At 38.8% G+C, this 27,205-nt stretch overlaps 1 protein-coding gene across 1 annotated transcript; it reads right to left on the reverse strand.

The window, feature by feature from the left end:
- Positions 1–1,565: 1,565 nt before the first annotated feature.
- Positions 1,566–27,035, reverse strand: LOC110844529 (dual specificity protein phosphatase 10). The gene is made up of 7 exons (XM_022090749.2): positions 26,532–27,035; positions 13,769–14,297; positions 4,215–4,247; positions 3,968–4,130; positions 3,465–3,781; positions 2,709–2,866; positions 1,566–2,614 (listed from the first exon to the last, which is right to left on the reverse strand). Exons 2-7 carry the CDS (start codon positions 14,268–14,270, stop codon positions 2,459–2,461), a joined length of 1,329 nt encoding a protein of 442 aa, XP_021946441.1. The 5' UTR covers positions 14,271–14,297; positions 26,532–27,035; the 3' UTR covers positions 1,566–2,458.
- Between the last annotated feature and the right edge of the window lie 170 nt (positions 27,036–27,205).

Raw genomic sequence — 27,205 nt, forward strand, 5'->3', positions numbered from 1 at the left:
TGTCATGAAATCGTAGTAAACTTTCGTTCCAAGAGTATACAATTATTTTTTGTTGGGTCGTCACCCACCATCGGGTCTAGGTATTTGGAGAACGTTATTTTAATATCGGCTAATATTTGAACGAATAAGTATGCATGTCATCATTATGTGTAAATATGTAAATATGTATGTATGTATACTACTGATGTGTGGTCAGCCGTGTTGAATTTATTTTTCCTACAATATGACAACATATTTGACAATATACAATTACTGGACATTCTGCATTGTCTCTTCAAAAACTGTCTTTTATGCAATCAATATTTAAACGGTTCTTATTTAATGTTCGCTTATTTTGGTAATGTTTGCCTTGACTTGGTCACTTCCACCCATCTCATCTTTCACGTAGGTACATCACAGTCGAGATATGTAGATGACTCAATGATTGCTTATCCAGCCAGTCATTCGAAGTGCCAAACTTCAACTCGTCTCTCGTTTTTAATACTTTGGGTGACTAATATAAATGTGTAGTAAAAATACATCGTAACAACTTGCTGGATTTCCATTCTTCCAATCATGTATGCAGAGACTGGCGGATTAAAGATATCGGGATTAAGGATTGAGATTGAGGATTAAATTTTAAAATCTTGGGATTGAGATTGAGGATTAAGGATTAATTTTCAAATTTTGGGATTAAGGATTAGGATTAGGGATTGAATTTAATCTGGGATTGGGATTAATATGGGATTAAATTTTGGGTAGTTTTCTGGGATTGGGAATTAATTTAGTCCTGGATTAATTGTTTGCATTAAATTTCATTATGACAGATTTTTAAATTAATTAAATGAATCTGGACTTTGGAACAAGAAATATGTTTTAACAACATTTCCCATGCAAAATTAGATCGTTTAGTAATAAAATTTTTAACAATTAAATATTTTTTGCACTAAAAATTATATACGGGAAAGATGCTAATTTTACTCTAGGTACTATTTTTAACGAAAAACTTTGACCAGATTTTGGAAGAGCACTGACATTTCTTTATAAGCCCACGTCAATGTTGCATTGTGCATTGAGGATACCACGTTACGAGTAGTTTTGCAAAATGATTTGTAGTATTTTAAATATGTGAAAAAAATGAACGAAATGCAATCAATTTTGGAAAAGGAGCGATCTTAAGAGAAGTTTGGCTTTTCGATTTTTCAGTCATTGTAAATTTAATCCCATTTTAATCCCATTCTAATCCCACTTTAGGATTAAAGTTGACAGAGGGATTGGGGATTAGGGATTAAGGATTAAAATTTTAGAACTTGGGATTAAAGATTGAGATTGAGGATTAATTAATCCCCAATCCTAATCTCAATCCCTAATCCTTAATCCGGGATTGACCAGTCTCTGCATGTATGTTGCGGACGATGAGTACATACAGATACAATCATGTGCATATCATGTGCATATTCTGATGTACAACGTGAAATGAAAACGTACCAGTTGTTAAAACGACTATTTCATATGTCTGGACAAGTACAAAAGTATTCATGCAATTACGATGATGTGTAAATAAAAACAACAAATGGAGTATAACATATTTATAATTGACTTTTTTTTAATGTTTTGTAATTTTACTGTTTGACCTGAATGGCAACAAGCTCATAAATTCGTTTACCATAATTTCAGAATTTTTTTTAACATTATATGGCCATAACTTCATTGTTTTGTTGATAATCATGATTATTTTCAATTGACTGACTGACATGGATTTATACGGATACCTCACAATTACTGCAATAAAGTTCCACAGAGTGCAATGACAATGTAGAAGTTCGAACACATTTCGGAAGGCCTGTAATACACACTAATCAATGTACTAGTTGACAATATTTAAGTCTATGTAATAATATAAACGATATTTCCAGTCTATTCAAGTAACAGTTTATGCGTGTGGTGTCCGTTTGTTGACTATACATCTCAATTCATTAGTCATTAACGAGTAAACAATTTGTATTTTGATAATGATGATTTATGATGATACTGATTACGTATAAAGTAAAAATGATATTTCTATGTTATAGTAATACTCTACATACGGTATACAATGCATATATAACTTTCTTATAGGTATCAATTGACATATGAAATGAGGATTCTAAAAAATATGTACAACTGCCGTCTTTGTCATAAGAAATACAGATACGGGGAGAAGATTATCGTTATTTTAGCTAAATAAATAAATAAGATATTATTGGTAACCCTGTTACTCAGTCCATTTTTAATAGCCCAAATTGCTCAAACAATCAGATCAGGCCATATGTCCACATGTGTAATAAGGTGATGACTGATGCGATGATGACGATGACGGTTGATTTGGATTATCGTTTCTCTGTACTTCACTAGAAGCTGACTCGACGGGCTTAGATTTGTTCATGGACTTGGCCCCAGATGATTAATTTCTCCTGATTTTTGTCTTTTGTGCACATTATTAGTCAGCAATGATCATGGGAGAAACGCTTAGAGAGTCATGACTCCCACTGCTATCCAGAGAGCTGCAGGATTCTGTGGATGACTCCGTTTCCGAGTGACCAGTTCCCTTTAATTTGGACTCAAACTCGACCAACTGTCCCATAAAGTTGAGGTTCTGGAAGAGCAAATAAAATTGTTACATTTTTAATAAGTACATAAATGGATTACTATTGACCCGAATATACCTCAGGTTGAACAGTTTAACTTACCGGTGAAATTATTCTTCGATTTCTCTGAACAAATGCATAGGCTTCTAGCGTGCTCAAGTTGATGTGCTTCATGATGTAGGCAATGGCGATTGTGGGCGATCGGGAGATACCGGCGTGACAGTGTATCAATATTTTTTCTCCCTTCTGGCGAGCTTCCTCTGCAATAAGAAATAAGTAATGAGTATCAACTTCTGTGACTAAAATTAAATAGCAAGTAGAATAAATAAGTCGGAAGGGAAATAGAATTTGGTGGGATTCGTATCATTTGACTGGCAGCAAAAAAAAGTTACGTCACGAGGACAACCGTCCACCCTGCTCAGCTACATATTACATAATGCCATTGGAAGCAAATATTTTGGCAATGGTGAATTTAGCTTTCTTTCTCGGGTCAATTTCAATTATTTTTGTGGAGAAAGTTGCGAGACAAGACAAGTTGGTGATAGTTCAAGTCTGTGTGGGTACAAAACGAGAATTGGTAGACTGCAGGGTTAAATATAAGAGATTAGTACAAAAAAAGTCCCAGTGCTTTTCACTCTCAGTCGTCTATTGTGTGGGCGGGTGAAAGCAAACTGCAGGTTGGGACACACACAAAGAAGACAAATCTTCTCTATAAGACCAGGGTTAATAATAATCTGAATCATATCATTCAAAAACACTCATCCCTAGCGCATTCATGTTGCAGTCAAAATTTCTAGAATTCGAGTTCGGCATTGTCGACATGTGTGCTAAAGCATGACAACTAAATTTCCAACTTACCAATGAAACTGCAGGCGTCTTCAAAGTATGGGGCAAGGTTTTCGCTAAGGTTATCAGACACGGGGATCCATTTTGTTCGGAATTCGGTGGCAAGTACATTCGAGGAGGGAGAAGGAGGAGGAGGAGGAGCAGTAGTCGTAGTGACATCACACTTTGGCTCATTAACTGTTGACGTCGTGGGACTGTTACCACCCGAGCTGTGAGGGTGAGGTGTGTGTGTGGTGACTGAAAGGATGTACCGGATTCCCAACTCTTTCAACAAATTTGGATTCGACGAGTCTCGGGCATTCCCAACATAGAGAAATGGGAGGACTTCACTAAAAAAAGTACAAATTCACGGGTTAATTGGGAGATTTCTACTAAATATTTAGTCGTAATTATGCTCAGCAATCTCGTTGTCATTGTTGTAATACAAGTGCTTTTTTCAGCCTTTTTGCTATATCCAAAAATACATTTCGCAACAGAAATTATACGGAGAAAGCAGTCACGAGAGTAATATTTACCTGGGTGGCTCGTTTTCATATCTATCCACACAGTTGGGTGTTGACATGGTGGCCGAGGGCGAAAGAGGCGGAAGGACTGATAAGGGTCCCGGGAAGAGCAGGGGCGTTGTTGAGGTCGGCATTGGGCTGTGGAGATCCTTGCGATTGCAAGTGTCGCAGAGGTCTGAAATTGTATTTAAAATTGTACTTAGAAATTTTATTTAGACAGAAATATAGAGAATTAAAAAAATAAAAATACGAGACTTACCTTTGTAGTAGCGAGTGAACTCTTTGAAACCACCTGAGAGAAAAACAATGCAAAAAAAGTATTAGACAACGGTTATCATTACGCACAGACAAATATAATTACTAATGAATGAATAATCATGTGCAAAAAGTGTGATTATCTAGTTCTATGATATCTGTGCAGTGAGATTTTATTCCAACCCCACATCAAAACAGGCTATGGCTATGATTTCTAAACTAGATTCTGGGAATAGACGACTAACTGTTCGTCATGAATTGAGTCATCTACTGTTCTTCGAAGGATATTTATTTGACAGAATTTTGTGTTGAAACACAGAACACAAAATAGTGTGGTAAGTCAGTCACACTGGTTTCAGGAACATAAATATTGAGCTGTAAACAAATATTTCCGGCTAAAACCTAGAAACTATTTTATAGTGATTAATCCCATACTCTCAGAATGGGCCGCCATTTATGTACATGAGAATAGATGTTTAAATCTGAACAGGGAGTCCATCTAAATGAATATATACGGTATGCCCAATTGCATATATGTATGCACATATGTGGATGTAAATCCATGCATATTACCAAGCAGACGGAATGTTTGCTATAATTATTAATAAGCAACAACAACATGACAAGTAACACCTCCGAGGTAAAGTGAATACCGTTTCATACGTTCTACTGATGATGATGAAGGATGAGTCACGCCGCTAGACTTCAGAATATGCAATTCAATTTCATTTTATGATCCATCCTCACCGACACCACCACTAGCTTAATGTGCATAAACTTGTATGTACCTATGTACGTACGTACATGTACACTACCTTTGCCACTAGCAAGATTCAATTTAGAGCAGGGAAACAGATGCAGAATGCAGATGTGGTGCTAAAATTTAATTACACGTGCAGATACATAGATCAGCCATAAACCAGACGCACAACCACCGGCTTAATTACAAATTGGAATTCAAAGCAAAGTTGTTATCCACCCACATAAAATGCATATGGGGTTCATCAACAAAATTTGGCCTTTAAGTACCCCTGCAGATTTTAGGAAAGAGGCAGCAACCACATCAGGTTCTCCCTCGTTAAAGCCACAATTTATTGAATTTGAGAGGAGAGAGCCAAATTCTTTACACGTTTAGTTAGTAAATGAGTCACTAAATGAATTTCAAGTCAAACTCTGACCAACAAACAGCATAATCCGGAGATTTTCCTATCCCCTGGATAACTTTATTGCATTAGTTCATGGCCCAAAAGGGTGTACCAGAAAATCTAGTCTGCAAAATGAACCCTCGCATCTCTGGTGAGTAAGCGGAGCATAAATGGACCCTATGGGCTTATAAATTACTTTCTCCCACAAATCTGATCCTTCCAGTTTGCCTACACATGTTCTTTGAGACCATTTCCAATGAAAATGAAGCTGAATGACTGAAGTGGTTTCGATTACAGAAGACAATAATTTATCCGAAACACTGTTTGAGCAATTGTGTGACATGACACCACATCCAACGACTGACTCCAGTTCTGGGATAAGATTACTCAATAATTGATTACGAAAAGAGGAGAATTATTCCATTCGACTGCTTATCTATTAGCTGCAATTTTACATTACCTTGGCTTTAGAGGTATCTGAGCTGTTAGTGACTCACGCAGCTCAAATTACATATCTGTACACACTTCACTCCAGAATTTGTTACGACGAAACCCGATCAACTTCACAGAAACTGATTTTCGGTGGCCCCCTCTCAGCAGTATTAACGAGGAAATTGGTGAGATCACTTGTGAACGAAGGAACAAAGCACTGCTACTGAACCACCATCTAAAGTGGATTTATTCAGGTTTCACTCAATCAATCATTCACCTAAAGCCTGTCACTGTCGACGCAATATCTTTTCCAGAGAGATTTCGCCAATGCAAATAATAAGATTATCACAAAAAGTTTGTTGATCAACAGAAAATGTAAAGTTGTTGTAACGTGCGTTTACTGTTGGTATAAGTGAGTGCAAAAACCACTTCCGCCAACGACAGTTGCCTACACAGTGGTCAAAATAATACTGATGACGATGATGCTGTTTAACTGAGTAATAATGAAATAGCGAGGTACTTTCCATCCAACATGCGGTTGCTATTTAGCTGGGGTGGCCTTTTAGCTGAGTTCATGGAAATGTAGAGTTGCATGCATGACATTGCAAGTACGTTACGCATAAAGAGAAGGGTTACTTCATATTCGTGTGGATTAATCATCACACTAACCCTTTTTTCCTCTGTGTAATGTCGGTTACTACTTGCCACACAACGTCGTGACATATCTGCATCGTGCTTTTAGCAGCTATCTATCTGTGAAAGGGAGGTGGAAGGATGCCTGCTTTATCTGCCTGTATAAACACACAATACCCACCGACTTGCTCTTATTCTTATCTGTCATCTGCTGGTTGGATAAAGTCTTATGGTTTCCATCACATAATGCATTGGGCAAATATGTATCATACATGTATACCATGTATACCACAACCTACGACACCTCATGCAAAGTATCACTTCCCCAGTGTGCAAACGTTGGGTGATGACTAATAATTTTCCCATAGGAGAAGAAGGGTACCCCGTATCATTCTCAACTGTTGAATGAACTTCTCATCCGGGTCTTTACTGGAAGTTGGAAGGGGTAGCATTAAAATATGCTCATTTTAAATGCATACCTGCTGCCCTTACTTCCGTCCGTCCCATACAAGTTATACATACACTTTGTTTCCTAAATCGTTGCCTATCTGATTAGTCATCTAATCCCATCGTGCATAAAGTGCATATATCACCATGGAATATGAATGGACAGGTATTGTATAGTCACTCTTTTCGAGGCACTTTGCGTCACTTGAATAGTCCTTACTCATGCAGAAGTGAGGCAGAGGACAAACACAGGAATTAGTCGAAACTGGGCTAAAATTAACATGCTGATGAAATTCCGTGCTAGAATGACAAATCACTCCCGAAACAGAAAGACGCATTCACTAATCCAAAGTTGCGGAGGTGGGCGAACAAGGCGCAGTTTTACTTAATATAACTTTGTTGTGTTTCTTTCTGTGTTCAGTAATTCATGCACCGATCAACCAATTTTTACCTCAACATGCCATCCCCCATGCAACCTTTGCGCTTGGTTACTCTACTGCTTGGTCACACATGGAACGAAATATGAAAATTGCAAATTTTGTAAGTTGCTAATACTTGGAAAAATGGCTAATGTCAACGTCGTTCGAAAGGTTACACCTTTGAAACTGTTTCATAAGAAACTTGCACACAACATACGTACGTACGTGCATAAATACATATATGCATGGCTAACTTACATAAATAAATTCCCTTTCCCACTATCCATCACATCAAATCACACCCAATTCCTTTATTTAAATTTGGCGTCGCCCATGTCCTCCGGGTCGCCGTTCTCGACCATACGCATATTTAGTATAATTTTACATGCTCATGGACACAACTTGGGTAGGACGAGTTGTTGCTGCTGCTATTAAATCATTCTTAATAGTTCAGGCTCAGGTGCAGTATTTGTGACGGGAGGAATGATTCATTTTCTGATTTTACACTTTTCAACCAGCACGTTCCCTGCTACACAAAGTGAAATGAGCAATAATATATGACCAACGTAAGTCTTGGTCTATTTTTAGTGGTCCTTGTCGTTGCTTAAACTCCTTTCTCCAATTCAATTTTTTTCCTTTTAAGCATGTACAACAACACAATTTGAGCTCGAATCTTGTTTAATATCCGCTTGGCGTGTTTTACAGTCACAATGCTAGTAAAAGGTTAAGGCAAATAGCGGTGTAATAGGCTCGCAATTATTATCAAAATACCAAAGCTGGTATTTTCTAATTCTAAATGGGTAGCTTAGATTGATTGCAAAAAATCTATACGTTCAACCACTTAAATCGTTCGTAACGTATATGCAGCCCTGAAGCATTCGAATTCTACACGGTACGCCCGTTAGGCGTGATATTATAGGCGTCCCAATCCATTATAATGATTATGATCCCACACACTGCGACCACAACATTCCAGAACAAAGTCACTTGAGCGAAGGTTCGCATTATAAATGAAGAAGAGTGAAAATTGGGAGGAAAAAGCGATAAACAAGGGAAAATAATCCACAACCAGCAACCATCTCGGGCGAAAGTAATAAATCCAGTCAACCATGTTTAATCCAGCAGAGCTGAAGGTGTGCGTGGGACGAAGAATTCTGAACATATTGTTATTTAATAAAACAAAATGAGGAGGATAGGAGGACGAGGAGGAGGACTGCATTCGTATGTACTTTATACCACGCCTCCAAGAACGACGAAAGCCATGATCATTACGAAAGATCCAGGCAAGAGAGAAAGCACATTATGCCTTTCGTAGTACATGTGTGTTTCTACTCCCCCCGAATAACCATTAGCAAATACGAGTCGTCGTCGTCGTCGTCGTCTCGTATAATCATTACCAACCAACCAATCCGGCATATCATTATATAAATATCTATGTACATACATATATATACGACGTTCAGACAAAATTTATTTATCATGCGAAATAGTAGTACATACATATTCGCCTTCGCAGGGAGAATAGGTAATTAACAAAATCAGCAACAACTTGTAATAATCATAACGTTGTGTAGCACTACCCAAATTAAATATATGGGTATGTTTAACTAGACATTAAATTTCATAATTATGATTTGAGGAGAAATATGTATATGTAAATATCTACTCGTTTAGATTTGATATGATGACTGACAGTGTGTGCATTAAGTTTTGACATCTTTGCTCTCTATCCTTTTCCTTTCTGGATGGATTACATGATACATGTGTATCATTTATTTGGTACGTTGCAACTTCCACCCACCCACCCACGCAAATCAGAGTGGTTGCTGAGATGCCGGGTGAGTTGTGTGGTGGAGAGACGAGTTTTGGTTGCAACTTTCTCCAGAGACTTAAATAATAGCAAGAATATTCTACCAAGCAATATTCAGGGTAACCAAACAACCTACCACCACCATCCACCAACTAACTAAATGAGTCGTTTCCAGAAAGGAAAGAAAAGTTTGCATCCTGAACAAACTCTAAACAAACTTTCAGTTTTTGTATATACTGTAAATTACAACCTTATCTGAGAATCTGCAAGTTTGCGTTATGCCTCCGTGAAACGAAAACCAACTTTTATCTGTTCATTTCTTATTTGTTCGAGAAAGAAAGAAGTAAATGTTTGCGAGTAGGAATTTAGGAAAGTAGAGCAGTGAAACTATGTGAATGAATAAAGTATGCAACTTTTCAAAAATTCTTTGTAACATGCAAAATTGCAATTCTAGGCTTGGCAGTTAGTTGGCAGTTGGCACAGAGTAGGAGCAATTTATGGAACTGCAGATTGATTTGAACAGGCAGGGAAAGCACATGAGCATAAATGCAAACTCGAGCATGACTTGGCAAAGCGCTTAATGCTCTCCCACTAAAAGGAAGTACAACATAAGAAGAAGCATGACTCCAGGCAGTCTAACTTTATTGTGTGGTTTTTCATCTGGTGGATGCGGCTGCTTCTTGGCAATGTTTCACGTATGCGGAGGATTGATAAAGTGATTCTCACGAATGTCAAACTTAGACAAAGTATCGTCAAAAAGAGCGAGAAAGAGGTTGAACAGTGTTTTGTAGAGCTGATAAGTTTCGCTGTATCCATCCGTTTCAAATCCATTCGTGGGACTGAATGTATGTTTGGTTTTAAAGATTAGCCGAAAGTAATTGTGCAGTCATGTCACTTCCTTTTCCTCACACGCTCTGATAAAAAGTTTGTGTTCAAAGAAGCCACACAACAAACATGGAACAAAATGTGTCAGGCTCTGACCAACAAATCCAGTGAAGAAATCGGATTGGATTGGTCTCCGAGCATTGCATTACGTTATCGACATCCAGAGTAAACCAAGCGGCAGGAGAGACGACGTGGAGCTGAGGAGTGAGTGACTTTGACTCCGAACCAATGTCTGCATTTACACCCACGATCACTTTCCTTCCTGAGCTATATTGATTGATGAGATGATGCTTCGAGCTACCAAGTAAAGCTTTTTAGAATCTCTGGTGGTGGAGGAGGAGGAGGCGGTGTTGCCTCCTCCTCCATTCCCTTCACCATGTCTCACACCAAAACTTTAAGAAACGTTCTCAAAATTCCAATCCTGCTATTCAAAAAATTCCAAATATATTTACGATAAATTTGCGATTTACATATATTCAAATATTTGTGAAAAGTGTTCTCATGCTACATAGTACGAAAATTTTGAAAATCAGTCTCATTGCTAGACTTAAAGGAATCGATTCGAAAACTAGGCCAAGCCAACTTATGCGGTACAGTGGTGACCCATAAAACCAACAACTGCATAGTAAAATGTAATATTTAGCTGGTGTAATGTCTCTGATTTCGTAACTGACCACATGATATTTATTTATACCATACATAAGTATAAAACAGTCAATCCTATGTATGTGGTTAGCTCCTCAGCCCAAGGACTAAGGAGAGAAAGTGGGTGAGGTGAGAACCTGGAAGTAGGTGAGTGTTGGTCAATGGAGAAAGTAGACAGTTCGGGGCTGGCTCGGAGATCAGCGACCCACACATCACGACCACACCACCAACGAGCCACCCCGTACTTGCGTTCATTCATCCTTTTCTCTCTCTCTCTCCTTCTTCGTCCCAGCAACTCTTGTGCTGCCCAACTTTCTCCATTCATTTCCTTCCAACACCACTCGCCTCCTCCTCAACCCACGCAAAATCATCCTTTCTCCAATTCAAATTTGCAACTTTTTATCTCTTCCCTTCCTCTGCTGCGGGTGAGGAGGACGACCTATCTGCTCGACTTTTATTGCTTTGCCCCTGGCTGTGCTGCTGATACTGTGCGGATAAATATACATGCATACATATATGTATCTATCTTGGAACTTTTGCTTTTTGCCATGTACGTACGTAGTATTCCTGCAAACTGACTATGTAGAACTTTCAATTCCCAACTCATTTCTCTTTTTATGCGACCCACCACAATTTTGTACATTGCGTTCTCCTCTAATTGGCAACTTTCCGGAATTTAAACTAACCGATTCGTTCAAGAGGAAATTAAATTAATGAAGTTTGATCCTGCTGGATCCCGTTATCATGCACGCCTGAACACAATCCCACTCCATTCTCACCTCTCCTTCTTCGTCCTCACGACTAATAAAACAAATTCTACCAAGAACCAGGCAAGAATGAGAATAAATTCAATTCAATTTTGGCCCAAGTGGCACAAAACGTGAGTGCGAAGGAGAATTGCTGATGAATCCAAGATATGAATGGAAAGTTACTGGAAGCCTGACTGGTTAGTGGAGCATGCTTGGCTGAATTGTGAATGAACTCTTCTTGGCAACAGCAGCAGCCGCCGCCGTGGTCGTCGTCGTGTAGAACTGCCGTCGTCGTCTTAATATAACTTGGGCCTGAAACTTATGAATGGAGCAGCTTTTCCCTTCTACCTCCGTTTTATCATACGGCTTGCTTGCTCCAGTAGTATCACCTCTTCTCTCTTAAAATAAAATAAATGTAGTGCGATGCAATGAAATGAAATCCAATCCCGAAATTTACGACCTGGTCTTGGAGATACCAGTCAGCGGTGGTTACTTTTGGCATGTCTTCTCCTCCTCCTCCTCCTCTCTCAAGATAAGAGGTTTATACGAGGCTTATAAGATACGCCCGCCTCCGCCTCGCCTCGCTGGTTTTATCACGATTCGTGCCTTTCCTTACTCTACTTCACTTTTATGATAAGTGCTTCTTGTGGGAGACACGTGAAAATCTTGGCATTTCTCGAACAGATTTTTGCTCCAATTATTAGAAGTACGAATGCAACAAAAGTGAATAAAGAATGGATGTTGCAGAGTTGGAAATAATGGGATGCTTTTTAGCAAAACGTGCAATAACGTGATACGTCTCAGCGGTATAGATTTTGTCGACTGGGGACATGTACGCAGTATGTCATCCTCATCTTACATTCTACTTTTGAGATCTCAAACCTTTCCTGTTTCTGTCCATCAATATGTCAGCACCGGCGGAACCACCAACTGGTAGATCCTGATGCTTGAACAAAGTGGATGATGCTGAAAACGAGAGAATTCGAGGGTTTCTTCGTCTTGATCATCGCCGTCACAAATCTTTATGTGACTACCTTCCTCGCTTAATGGAACTTGCTGTAAAAGGAAAGATGATAAAGTAATCTAGTGGAGATCTGTTGAAAAGATGGACGAGATGAAGGAAACCTCTTGAAATTCTGCGCATTCATGTCCTTAAATTCTTGACATATTTCATTAAAATGACTATGGGAGCAGTGAATTCAGTGAATGTCTTCTCCTTCAACGTCAAGTGTCTTTCGCAGCAGTATTTTCATCTCAATCTGAATTCTTGTTGGTCGTGGATAATGGTGGAGGAAATAAAAACTAGTCTCTCTCCTCCCCGACGACAACTTTCTTTTGCAGAAGAGCGAACAGCGAGAGAGACTCCGATTTGAGACTTTATTTATCGATCCACGGAGGCATCTTCTTTTCCGAATAAGCACAAGCTTAAAGTTTTGTATTTACGACGGAACTCTTGAGGTTTCAAGTATTTGTACATCACCAACGTTTGCAAAAATAAACTCTGCAGAACAAGGAAATCAAATGGAGCCTGAAGTACTCAATTCCCCTTATAAACTTGAGATTTTCACTCGGATGAAATTAAACCTGGATGGGTCAAGATCGAATCATAACCAATAACATGACCCCAAAAATGACTTCAAGGCCAGAGATCGAATGCCCTCTGTTATAAATACATGTATTATTTATTCATCTTTCATGGATGTATGTATGAATGCTCTTCTTATGGTTCGTGGCATAATCCTCATGGCTCAAGATGTGTTTGCTTCAAAGGAATCTTTCACAACTTGAATATAATGCGAGACTTGAGTCTGAGCCCACATTTATTGAATTTTGAGAATTTTGTAGTTCAAGATAAACATTGTTGTTATTGAAAGAATATTATATTTGCCCAATTGATCAAACCTTGTCTGCGTCAGGATAAAAAGACCATCATTTTCCCAGACACGGATATACATACATACTTCTAAATACGTGAACATATGCATGAGTTGGATGGTTCTCTCCCCGAGTAATAAATAATATTACGATGGAAAAATCCACTGAAAGATGTACTTATTGATGTCTAGTTATATAAATATCTGTGTAAACAATCCGGGGCTAATGAAGACACCAATGGTTCATTGAGCCGTACATTTATTCATTTACTCATTACTGATGAATAGTAAATCATGGATTGCTACGATGTTGATCAAATGAAGAAAACTGAAGGACAATGTCTTTGCAGGCTAGTTCATAGAGTTTTTATAGTCAAATCCAAGCAAGCTATGAGTATCTCATCTGCAGTAATTAATGCAATGTAAAATTTTCATATGCTTCCCTATTCTATTACTGCACATTGTATGCTAAGTCATATATTATAATTTGATGAGTAGAAGAGTGAAAGTTTAAATTACCTTTTAGGAAAATGGGTTGCCTATTTTCTTGAAGGAGGTGCATCAAGACGAATGAGATGGGAGTTTGCCACCCAGCGTCGACAGTAAGATCGGTGGTTCCGTCGTCATAGATGATGACGTCCCTCCACTTGCCGTGGTGCGAGGCCTTGTTGCCCCCACCACCTCGTCGGATGTTGTTGGTGCTCACAAGGTCCAGAACAGAGCCAGAATTCTGAACGCGCTTCCTGTTAAATCTGTCTGTGCAAGCAATGTGGACAGAACCTAAAATATGACTCTCTGAGTAACAGAGATAACCTCTGCAGTCGAGAAGGAGATAAGGTTGACGGTTCTGTCCTCCTGTTCTCGTGTTGCTTGTCCTTATCTTTCGAGCCAGTTCATCTGCAGTTATGGACTTGACTCGGTCTTTGAGATCTTCAGGTTCACTGATGCTCCGATGTAAGGTGAGACGCAGCTTTTCACGACGGAAATCTGAAGGAAATTCTGTTTCCACCGGGCCAGACATTTTCAGATGTGGTGGTGGTGATGTAATCTGAAAAAAACACAATAATTTAGTCTCATTCGCCAAATTCTACATTTTTAGGGCGAAGGGTAAGAATTTTTATGTTGAGGTAATCATTATTTGATTGTGCATTACATCATGCACTTTGCATACTGCGCGTTTATCTCATGCATAGGCTCATATTTCCAAGTAGTAATTGTAGACGCAAAAGTTTGACAAAAAACTTGTAGGATTGCCCTCTACCATCCACAACCACGTCTGCACTTGCAAATATAAACTTGGTACAAGAATGCATACATAGTGGAGTGGTTTCGTAAATGCAAAATAGAATTGCCTTATTCCTAATCTGTGAATTTTGCAGTGGTGTCATTGTAAATTGTTTTTTGTCTCTTGGACGTCATACATGTGCATATTATATATTCCTATTGTGGTCTTATCATATCGCAGTATCAATCATATCGCCAAAATGAGCATGAAACAGGACTATATATGTAACAAGTATATAATTGCCAGTTAAAAGTGCATCGTACATTTAATTCTTGTAAACTAGCAAATTCATGGCAGACTTTGTGCAATAAAGTTGCAAAAAATATTCTGGCTCTGGATTTTCCTGGATGAAAGTGATCATTTTTTGCTCTAATCCATATATCTGCAATTGGAGATGGAATTTTAGCATGTCTAAACCTTAAAGGTGGTCAAGAATTGGATATTGGATATTCCTAAAACTTCACCGATGATGAGTCACACCTTCTGCTATGTACGTATGTATGTACATATGTACATATGTACATATCATGAAATAAGCCATCTTTAGTGGTGCCTATCAACAACACCAACATATGTAACGACAGAGAACAGTACAGTATTAAGACCTTTTCATGTGATGAAATCCGAATGCTTGGTTTGGGAAGTTCTTGAGCAATATCGCTTCTTTTTCTTCTTGGCCCCTCATGATCATAATTGAAGAAAGGAGGAAGGAACCCTGTCAGGGGTGGTAGGAGCACCCTCTCCTCCTGATTTTGATTTCAGGGAAATATGTACAACACACTTGACAAGCGAACAAACCTGGAGGAGCCAACCAAGGAATTGCCCTCCTGGTTAGAACTACTGCGCCCTATTCCCCAAACTAACAAGTAAGTAAGTATATAGTCTGGTGGGGGAAGAAAGGAGGGGACGGACAAGAAATTCGTCTTTGCAGGATGACTAATAATTTTGGGGGAGCTGCGGAAATATGTTGAAGGAGAGCAAACAAGGCGAATGAAATGAAAGTGCTGCATATTGCATGGACATTGAGACCGTTTGCATGTGACGTCCACAAGGGAGGCGTCGACGACGTAGATTATGAAGTTATTAAACTTTAAAATTGAGCAGAATTCTGTATTTGTCGAGATGGCAAGGAGAACCATAAAGCACAACTGTCGCCACACCAGCACGGCCATCATGAATATGCCGCATGCATATTTAGTAAAACTTGTCCGCCATTTGTTCTCAGCACAAAATATCGAGAGGGTGTTAATAAACGTTGCTCGCTCCTTTCTACCTCTTCACTTTCGTTCCAGGCTGTTGAAATATTGATGGTTTTGCAATATCCTTAAGCTGATGCTGAATGTCGTAAACTTTGGCTTATTTGTTCAGACGTTCGACTTGAGATTGAGGATTGAGATCAAAACAGAGCAATGGAGAAGAAGAGGAGAGTGATTCATCTTCACATAAAAGTGAAGCACATTGCAGCCAATCTCACACCACCACCGCCACACCACACCCGACGATATGGTGGTAACAAAGAACAGAGAGACTGAGAGAGGGGCTGAACTGATCAGAACTTAAAATCAGCTAATTTCCAATGACAAAATCTCACGTAATCCTTTTTCATCCTTCTCACTCTGATGCGACCAAGATGAGAAGGACGAGAAGGTGTTTGAATTCGTGTGGGTCTCAAGAAATTCTGCTGGCTTCACATTCCACTGAAAAGCATTGCACATAAAATATCACCACATGCACATATTCTTCTCGACAGAAAGCCGAGAAGGAATGTAATTAATGGTGATTCCTAATGCCAGAAGGAATTAAGAAAATGAAAATAGCTCCATAATCAATCTTGCACTGTCTCGTCATCATCCCACACACACGGAAACTCGCCAACTCGGCCCAATTAAACGAAATTCAGCGCAAATATTCCAGACTTAACTAATTAAAGTCATTATACGAATCTATAAATATTCCTAAATAAAACTTCCTAGAGCCCTAGAATTCAGTACTCACGAGTCAAAGAGATCAGAAACATAATAAAATGTTGTATAATATTCTGTCATGAAACACAAGGCAGGATTACGAAATTCTGGAATATTAAGCAAACAAACTAAATCACATCCATAAAACCATCCAAGTGGTAAAGTAAACCTTGTTTTACGTATAAATGAGATCAAAGTAAGAATCAAACATATCAGGAAACCGCGTCATTTATCCATCCATTCCTTCACCCTTTTCCATTACTTTCGCTTTCCACTTTGTTCAAAGATTTATCTATTCCAATGACCCGTGGCGATGCCTAATGACGACCGTGGAAGAAAGACTCGTATCAACTTGGTTGATATCTTCACTCATAGTCTTGGGCTAAAGACCGAGACTGTACGCCACGCAGAGTAACACAACGGATAAGAAATGACATCCCCCACCACCAACATAAAGTATAAAGAGTTTGGCTCAAAATCGGATAGTGACACATCCAGAAATCTCCCTTCTCCGCCTCCTCCCACCCTCGGCCAGAGCACAACGAGATATCCTGAGATCTCTCCGTATACACACATTCCTTCTAATTTTGGCTCGTTTGCTTCCATCATGCCCGTACAAGGAAAAACTTTTTTGTTGGACGTACATAAATCGATGTTGGCTGTGATTTTCACGTATTGTCTAAATTTACGACAATGCCACAACACTAAATTTGAACATGCTTTTTAAGGATAAAGTCAACGAGGCTGTTGTATCAAGCCAAAGAGCATGACCATGAGAATAATGATGATGATGATGCCATTGTTGGTCAACAAGTTTGTTATTTGTGTGTGTGCATGCATTATCATTAGCATTCGGGAGTGAAAATTCAATGGGAACCAAGAGAAGATACCCTGCTTCCCCCAGCAGCAGCTCTTTTAGATTATTATGTATGATACGACAGGATAATGATGATTCACCTCAGCACAACCCGGGTTTTAATCTGCCTGGCAAGAGAGAGAGTGAATCGATCCTCCTCTATTTTCACCACTACCAAGACCACCAACCAACCAAGTATAAAAAACAGAATGTGACTGAGTCATAAACATCCTCATTGTATTGATGTGGAGTGCTCATTCACTTTTTCTCCTCAATGACAATGACAATGAGTCCCGATGACTGAAATACACGAACGAACGAACGCACATGTCGCTGCCGAATTTCGATATTTCCATTTCTCAATTGTGATTTGGTGACTGTTGTGAATTGCCCTCTTTTGTGCGTTTGCTTTTCGAGACCTGTCCGTCATTCAGAAGAAGTGAAGTTTTCCCCTCAGACAACTTTCACCCCAAATTCATACTCTGCTGCTGCCTGGTTGTTATCTGGTTCATGGGCTTCTAATACATATTATGTGTTTCGCCTTTGTTGGTGGTAGTGGTGGTGGTGGTGATGATGTATATTCACAGAAAATGATCTCATCCACTCTCAAACTCAAGCTCCAAACTGTCTACTGATAAATCCAACCCTTGAGTTTTCCTTATATCATGAGTACAGAAATTGGCATTAGCTAGCTGAAGGGAAAAGAGAGAGAGAGCAAACATTCGTCATCATCATCAACTCTTCAATCTCAACCAACAAGACTTCTGCAACAAATTATACGAAATGGAATGACGAGCGTCAAAATAAGTATTTCCTTCCAGATAGAGCGATAGAAAGGTATTAGTAGATGTTGTAGAGACCCTGCGGATCGAGTGCAGGGATTTACAACTTGTCAACGACACATTTATATGACCTATAGAGCCAGTGATGATGATGACATGCTTAATTATTTATGGTAACACGGATTCAGTACGGTATTAAAACTTAATACTGGGTTAACGGACTCCTCCTTCGTTGGGTTGGTGGTGTTTCTTTACCATTTCAAGGTTTGAAAGTTGAATGGCATGCTAAAAATTCTGCTGGGTGTGTTTGGCGTCCATGTATCTGTATCATACCAGATCTTGGCAGGAGGAGATGATCTAATCCTTTCATGCGGTGTAACCAACTCTTCTTCTCGTCTTCGTCCCACACATGCATATCAGCTCATTGTGCTATTAAGCCTTTTCGCAATTATTATTTACTCCTCGAGTTAACTCGATTGTGTCGAGGTGAGTTTGAGTGAGTTAGTACAATGAACAGGATTCCAGCAATGGATCATCAGACGAAATAGATTTATGTATAATGATGATGACTGCAGCTGCCATATCATAACTACACACGACGCAATGTAATGGGAGAAAGGAACCAAAAACCATCTCACGTACAATACGCCGGATAAGAGGTAATTGAGAATCTCTCCCCAATTCTCTTTCTCCAAAGTGAATAACAAGCTTTTGTGTGTAGCCGAGAGAGATTACTAACAACGTTCTTTGGTGGTAATGACTTCTTCCGTGTTTCAACCTTGACTCCGATTCGTGTACAACTACCCGAAGCCGGACTCAATATTTTCCCTCTCGATTACTCATCGTCAACCAAGCCGTGAAGCGAGTGCACATAAAAAGAATGATTTACTTGGAATGGGAAAGTCAAAGCTTCAAGTGCTAAAAATAAAATCGCCCAAAAACCTTTCCTAATGGAGCGGCCTAACCCAATCGACCTTTCCCCCAGCCTCTCTCAAATGGAACTTGCCAATAAATCAAATTATATATAAGAGATTAAATGTAATAGGAGAAACCGACGACTATGCCACCCGGCATTAGCCTGTCACTCCTCCACACACTCGCTTCCACTGCGCCCAAAGATATCGAAACCATGCCGAGATTTCCTTTTGTCTCGAAAGCATTTAACAAAAGGGCGGCCATTGCAACGAGGGCAATTAACGACAGGAGCACAATTCTTCTCCAGATTATTTGTAGCCTTTGCCACACTCATTAATTGCTTCTCTTTCAGCCTATTTGTACCCATCCCCGTAAATCAATTGGCTTTGTTACAAAATGCTACGGGAACATGCACCAAGTCATTAACAATTTTGCCAACACTTCCATGAACACAAATTAGAAAAAAACTCATGCTGTTGTGTAGACGAAATTTCATGTCAAACGCTAAGTCTATTATGTACAAAATATATGATGGCTTTCCCACACAGGGTTGATCCGAAGCCAAAAATATTTCTAAATTCTTGGTTCTTGTGAGAATCTCGTGAGACAACGGAAATAGCATTTTGAGTTGAGACAGCTGTTTTTCTTTCAAAGCATCTCTTCTTGATCTAATAAATGCCTGAATAATGACGGCAACACTTTTGACTCGTTTTTTTCTTGCCAAGTGATGAGTTTAAATTAGATTCCAACACTTATTTTAAGAGATCATTTGTGTTCTCAGGGGTTCACTTTGACGCATCCTTAAAAGATTTATGTATCTTCACTCCGCTATTTATGTACATACTTACAACGAAAGAACTGAAAGGAGGAACATATCGTAATTTTTCTTGCCCTATTCATAATTTAATTAAATCATTTCCGTCCTTCTTTAGAATTGATTTTAAATTATGGATGTGCTAGTGAGAGAATCTTTTATCTAGCCAACAAAGTTATCATCACGGCTTGAATATTGTAAACCCCAACCAAACTTTGATTAGAAAATAACTGACCAGCTGCTGCAAACCACTATTGTCCCATTATGGGAGATGCCTCTTTAACATAAGTAATAAAAAAAAATGTTAAAACAAGGCGAGCCGGTTCTAAGAAAATGACGATGTATTCAATGGAATGGAGCACAAAAACCACAGTTGACCTTCCATTTTGTGAAGGTATCAAGCAAGAGTTCCTTCCTTATGCAATAGCCGCACAGCGTTGACGACGACACCACAATTCATTGCAACATAAATAGCTAAATGGCTGTACAATGCATAATCTACATAATAATACGATATGCTTATTTAGTTTGGAGCATGAGCAAACATGAATGAACTTTCCGTTAAAAAATCCCAGCCCATTTACAGACTTCCTCTTTTCCTATAACACAATCGGTTAAACTTCCTGAAGACTTATTTATGAGGCAGGACGCGTACAATGCTCGATAAACCTACTACTCAACGATTCAGCAAAGGCCAGTATGTACACATAAATAAAGTATCAATAAGCATGCCATATTTGCAGCAACCATGAATGTAAACTCATTGAGTGTGCCATTGTGCTATTCGCAGGTCAAAAGAAGTGACATTGCTATGTATTAACTCCAAGTAAATAAATTATTGCACAAGTTGGCTAAGCGCAACTCGCACAAGGAAATGAATTGTAATGGAGCGGAAGAGCGTATGCAATGCAACTCGTTTTAGTTGTGGAAGGCACACAATTTTCAGTCGAACCTCAAGCCAAGGTTACTCCAAGCATATACTGCATTAAAATGGTAAAAGGGTTAGTTTGATAGTAATAAGACTTGACCAGACTCTGTTTTTTACTGTTGATGTTGCAAATGAGGATGAGACAGGAATTAAGTGAACCAGATCTTAGGTCAAGAAAATAAAGTTGTAAAAACAGATACACACTCGACGATGAGATTTGCCGTGATTTATTCCTGCTCTGAATTGTGAAGGTTTTTTTTCTGATGGAGTCCTTGTGCATGATCGAATTTAGAAACCATGATTTTGTATTACAGCATAACATGAATGAATAAATGAGTTGATTGATTTATTCACCAGACTGAATATTAACCATTTTCTCACATGTTTACAATTTTGATATCAGGGAGCAGTTTTTCATGACTCATCGTCCAATTCAATTTATCCCTCACCATAATCCAGGCCAGATGAGTGACATGTGTGTTTGAGTTACAAAAGTAACACAAGAAAGAACGCCACCAATTGTGAACTAAATGTTTGGGAAAGTGTGCAAACTAATCAGTTCTGCGTGGCTAGTGGTATCTGGATGGAAAACCAAATATTTACAAAATCCTCATTTGAATTTCGTCAAAACTGTTGGAATTGAACAAACTGCATATATTTTCCTTGCGAAACTTTCGTTATGGCAAAGTTGAAATTTCGTTCTGTTCGTCCATCCTCCTCCTCCTCGTGGCATTATTGAGGTGGCAGGATAATAGATGGCTAATGGCTCTGAACACGATATCCTCAAAATCTATCACGTTTTGGTAATTTATGCTCTCATGCCGTGGCAATTTTTCTTGTTTAATCCCAAAACCCATTCAATTTTAGACCTCATAAATCTCTTCTAAACTGAAAAGTATTGACATTCAACTTTCTGGCTTTTCACACTTATTGAGCACAACAGCATTCCTCCCTTATCCACAATAATAATGGAGTGGCTCTGGTGGTGGTGAGCAAATGCATATAAATTGTTCCCTTTTTCTCTTAAACAGGGCAAGGAGGGGAATTTCTTACCATCAAATCTACAAAATTTTCATTCTCTCATTCTTTCTTCAGGGATTTAATTTTATTGCTCATGGGGTGGCTCGTGGCGTGGCAGGCAGCACTATAAATGTACGGACCACTATTGTGATCCCATCTTTGAGAGAAATCTCTCCTGGTATTGAGTATCAAATGCAATGCGTCGTGGAAAGCTTCTAGAGTGTGATCATGACTTAGATTCAAGAAAGTCAGCCCCGACTTCTTCTTGCTGAATAAAACCCAGCAAAGGAGACGATATGTGCATGCACTTGAAGAATGAATGAAGAACTGAGCTTGGGGTGTTCTTATGACTAAACTCATTTCATTAGATTTATCTTACAACATTGGGGGAAATAGTTCAGGGTGAAGTCCAAAAACCTGAAGGAAGTATTACCAGTCTGTTACGAAGGAAGGAAGCCAACAACACACAAGTAATACCCGCCCGCCGTCCCTGTTCATGTCAATTACTTGGTAAAAAGACGAGGAGAGAGAGAGGGTGAGACAGACAGGCATGCGAGATGTATTTAAGAAGCAAAAAAAAGACGATGTAGTCAGTTGAGCCTCCGTGTGGATAGTGAGTGATCCGTTTTAAAAGTATTTTTGGAAACACTCAAATTTATTTTTGGACCGCCTTCTTTGGCCTTCTCGAATAGTGTGCCAAACTTTTAACCCATGTGAAAGTCCTGAGAGAGAGAGAGAGGAAATTACCAACTTTTGAAGTAAGGAAGCACACTACGCAGAAAGATAACTTGGTTGGTATGCACTTTAAGTGGAGCTAAATCTGTTACAGACAGGCAGAAGATGTGTTTTGGGTAATTTAACACCTCGCAAAAATCAAATGTCTTCCACTTGCAAATAACCCAACATTCATTTCATTGCCAACTTATTCCCAACTACGTAACAGAGCTAAACATATGAGTCATCCAACAAAATATCGAGTTTACTTTTAAATCCAGTGTGTGTGAAAATGTGATATTTCATCGATGATTAGATATGGTAACTTATAACATTTGTGGCTTTCCTTAATTGCATGGATGGAAGAACCAACCTCGTGTCTCCAATTATTTTAGCCAACAAATCAAACAGTCCAGAAAACAATGCAGAAGTCAAATCCAATGCACCATATAATGACATTAGTTATAGTTTATATAATATGTTAATTACTGGGCGCTATGGCATGCGGGAGAGAGTGACATGATGATAATGGTCAAGACGTGCATGCATAACCAGGAGCAGGATATGACTAATACTGCCATTTTAATTGCTTCGACGACCAGATCAAGTGGGAACCAAATAGTTCCCATGAGAAAAATATTTCAATCACTCATGCGAGTGAGTATTGTGAGTAGACCAATGCATGCATATCACGTAACTCATCCTCAACACACGGCACAATATCACGGTGCTTGTAACAAGTTGTGACCAATGTTAAATATTGTGGTTAATAATGATGATTAAATTGTGGCCGTTATTTCCCCTACTACTCACTACGAACTAATCCTAAGAATCTTGGTCTACCATGGATGTAGAACCTGTTAAAATCATGCAAAAATCCCGAGGTTGAGCAATATCCCACATTTGCGTCTGCTTTTATTTTACGCAAGTAGTTACCAATCCGAGCTAACCCAACTCCTACATACAAAAATCTGGAGGAGAACCTATCCTTCTACCAAATCTGGCCAAATTAGAATACGTAAACACATTCAGTGTTTATTTTACTGGCAGATTTAATCTGCGCACAGGCATTTTTAAATACTTACAAATATGGTGCAGATGCATATATAAGGTCACTCTACGTAAGCTGCTTTTTGCCACCATGGCCAGAGAATAATAATGTGCAGACAAAACGCCAACTCCGGCTCGAATGACAACTCTGTTGTATATGATGAATGGATCATACACTGTGAATGAAAACCAAGGTTGATTCAACCAACGCAAGGTAAATGAATGATCAAACGACGACATCAAATGGGATTGATACAGAGCAAGTCGTGAATAGAAATTTCAAATACGACATTAACACACGTACATACATCCAACATCCACCGTGTTACACACAGGGATGATCTTTACTGGAGGCTACATTGTGTTTTTTGTCCTGAATTTAGCAACATGAATGAACGTTTATTTGGACTGGAAAGTTACTGCGTCCCAGAAAAGTTTTTGCTGTATAATTCACCAGCCATTAGATCTTTTTTCCTTTCAGCCACCACAACTGCTACTCTACTACGGATGATAAGGATGACTCATGCTTGCCAACATGCAACGCAGCTAACCTAACTAACCCATGCCCCATGTCACGTTTTATTATGCGATGTGAGCAAAAGTGCTGTGATTTTGCGAGGCTAGGTATGTTTTTGTTTACGAAACAGAACCATCCACCCGGTCGAGCTAACAGCTAACTTACTCACGCAAGCCGACATCGCATCGTCTGGAAGTATCACGAACAAAAAGCACGCATCGTCCACCTACCTATTTACCTGCCACTTATGTAACCCACAAGGCAGCCGAAGAGCATAACCCCGTTTTCTGCGACGCAAAAATGGGTGTAAAGTTTAATATTTGCACTCCACTTAAGGGCTCACTCTTGCGAGGACAAGTTCGAAAGCTGTTTTTGTTTTTATCACTGGCAAATGACGTTGGCAAGTTGCTAGCAACGTAACGACGCCACACACTTAGCTAAAAGAGCTACATTAACTTCAAAATGATAAAATTTGCCTCGCGTAACCTAATTTCGTCACTTTTGATTATCATCATCGGATTTGATATGACAGGATCACCGCATACAAACCCTCCGCTCTGCAGTATTTTGCAGAATATGAATCATATCAGCATGACACTGGCCTAACTTGGATAGTTTTTATTATCACACAGCAATGCATGTTTCTCCAATTTCATTCAGGGGTGATAAAAAATTCAATAATAAAATGTCCAGGATAACAGATTTTGTAAGGCTAAAAGAAGTAGTAAAAAAACGATGAAAACAAATATACATTATTCGCTAGCGTAATCTCAAAGAATTAACTTCACAAAGTTGCAAATTCGCCATTACATTTATTTACTACCACGTTCAAACGCTTACAATCGGAAATGCCATGTACATAAAAACTGCACTGCCAGACTATAAAGAAACAATGCTGTGCTGACGACACAACGAGCCATTAACTGCATTTCTGCATCCCATTATTGTACGTATGTAGGCAGTGGCTTTGCTGGGCGTGTAACTTTGACGCAATGGAAAGCCGTCGAATAGCATCATGATCATTCACAAACAACAAACAAGCAAGAAGCGTCATTTCACACAAAACTCAGGTCATTCAAAGAGACTGATGACTAAAAGTTTGCAAATTAAACGTAATTGTTTACCACTGAATTCTAGTGCAATTGCCACTGCATATTAAGAACCAAAGTTAAATTATGTTTAATGTGTAATATATAAAAAATATGATGCAGATAATACACTCATCCCTCTAATTATAATTGCACTACTCGTATAATGTCTCCACCGAGCACTGATTGCGAGTGATTTGCATTTCCAAATAAATATTTATTGTGAAACAATAAATGCTGAAAATGTATCATCGCATTTTAATAAGGAGGAATTGTCTCGCCATTTCAGCAATATATTCTGAAGGTCAGCATAATTCACAATTCCTGTGCACGGACACGAGCTTAATGCAAAGCCTTCATACTGATAATAATATGAGAAAATGCCGATTATTATCAGAGGAAATATCTCAAAATGAATTTCATAAGTTGCTGAATTACTGCATGTTGTAAAATGAACAACTTTCCTTCCTTCGTTAGTGGAGGTGGTGGATGAGAGATTTTGCAACAATCAGCTATTGTGTACGTAGTACGTACTTGGTAAGCTGAGGGATGAGTCATACCTTCAATTTGCCTACGACTCACTTATCTGCTTCGCTTTGCCTTGAAGATGCAAAACAAAGTATTCCGCGTGCAGTTTAGTCACCCCCGTTTACAGTTTACAGTGTTTACAACAATCATCATGCATGTATCCTTGCACGTATATTGCCTAAATATATGTATGCGATTTTGACAAATTGCATTGTTTTTATGCAGTGCGAAATAGCATAGTGTTTAGTCTAAAGTCAATAATTTATGACCGTTAGACCGAGTTGGAGCGATAATCCTGGATGACTAGTCAATGAGACAAAAGTAACTATTTCAATAAGTCACCACTGCATATGTATGTACCACTATGTATGACTGATTTGATAATTTGATTACAAAGTATAATGACTAACCAGAACAAAACCCATGTGACCAATTATGACGACTGACACAAAACTAATTGAAAGTTTGACATGCCAAAGACAGTGTCTCATCTCATCCTAGAAAGAATCTTAAGTCTGGCCATCTTACTACATGAGGAATGTTATACGTATGTATAAATATATGCAACCCTATTTATTAGTACGAAAGAGGCTGATTGAGATGAGACGACAAAAACTACCTGAACCATTCCCAACATTGTTGGACTATTACTCATTAAAGATGTGGATTACTAATTTTCCCAGAAACGAGATCTTTTGCGTATTTGTGTTTGACCGTGAGTTCACATCCTACAACTTACATCCTACCTGAGCTACCAGAAAGCTCCTCCACGGTCTGGATAAATTATTCTATTTACTAAGAATAATAAATGTTCCTCTTACCTTTGCAATTGATACCTCCAGATTGCTCGATTTCTTCGGAAGGAGTGAAATACTCAAAATATTCAACTTGTCATAAGAAGCACACAAAAAGTATCCTTCTCTCTTTCAAGCACTCTAACAAAATGTTATTCGGAGCGAGCTGGTTGGAAATTCCAATTGATTGCGATGTAGACTGAATAATAAAGAGACTCTTCTTGCCCTGAATATAGGATTATTAGGACAGTCAATGATTTTCCACGTGTCTCCAAACTCTATATATGCACGATAAACTATCAACTAAAGTTTGCTTTGAATTGTACGTTGTCGTGAGACTCTTGGCTCTATTTTTTCGTAACACCTTCACAATTTCAGAAGCCACTTGGCGATAATGTATCTAGATCAAAGATGATGTTCTACGTCTTCCAATTGTTAAGTTGAACTGGAAGAAGAGAAATGTGAAACAATTTCTGTAGCAGAAGTGCGACGGCGATGATGTCAGATTGAGCGTTGGAAGTTGACTGAGAGCGAGAAGTGAGAGAGGGATCGAGCTAACACTGAATCTGCCCCACTCACATTTGGAATATGCTTTGTAAATACCACGTAAACACTCTTGTGCTTCTAATACGTGTAACTAACTTCATTTCATTACATGTTATTTGTGTATATAGAGCTCCATACACGATACACGAATATTA

The sequence above is a fragment of the Folsomia candida genome, unplaced genomic scaffold, assembly GCF_002217175.1.
Source record: "Folsomia candida strain VU population unplaced genomic scaffold, ASM221717v1 Fcan01_Sc002, whole genome shotgun sequence".
NCBI lineage: Eukaryota > Metazoa > Arthropoda > Collembola > Entomobryomorpha > Isotomidae > Folsomia > Folsomia candida.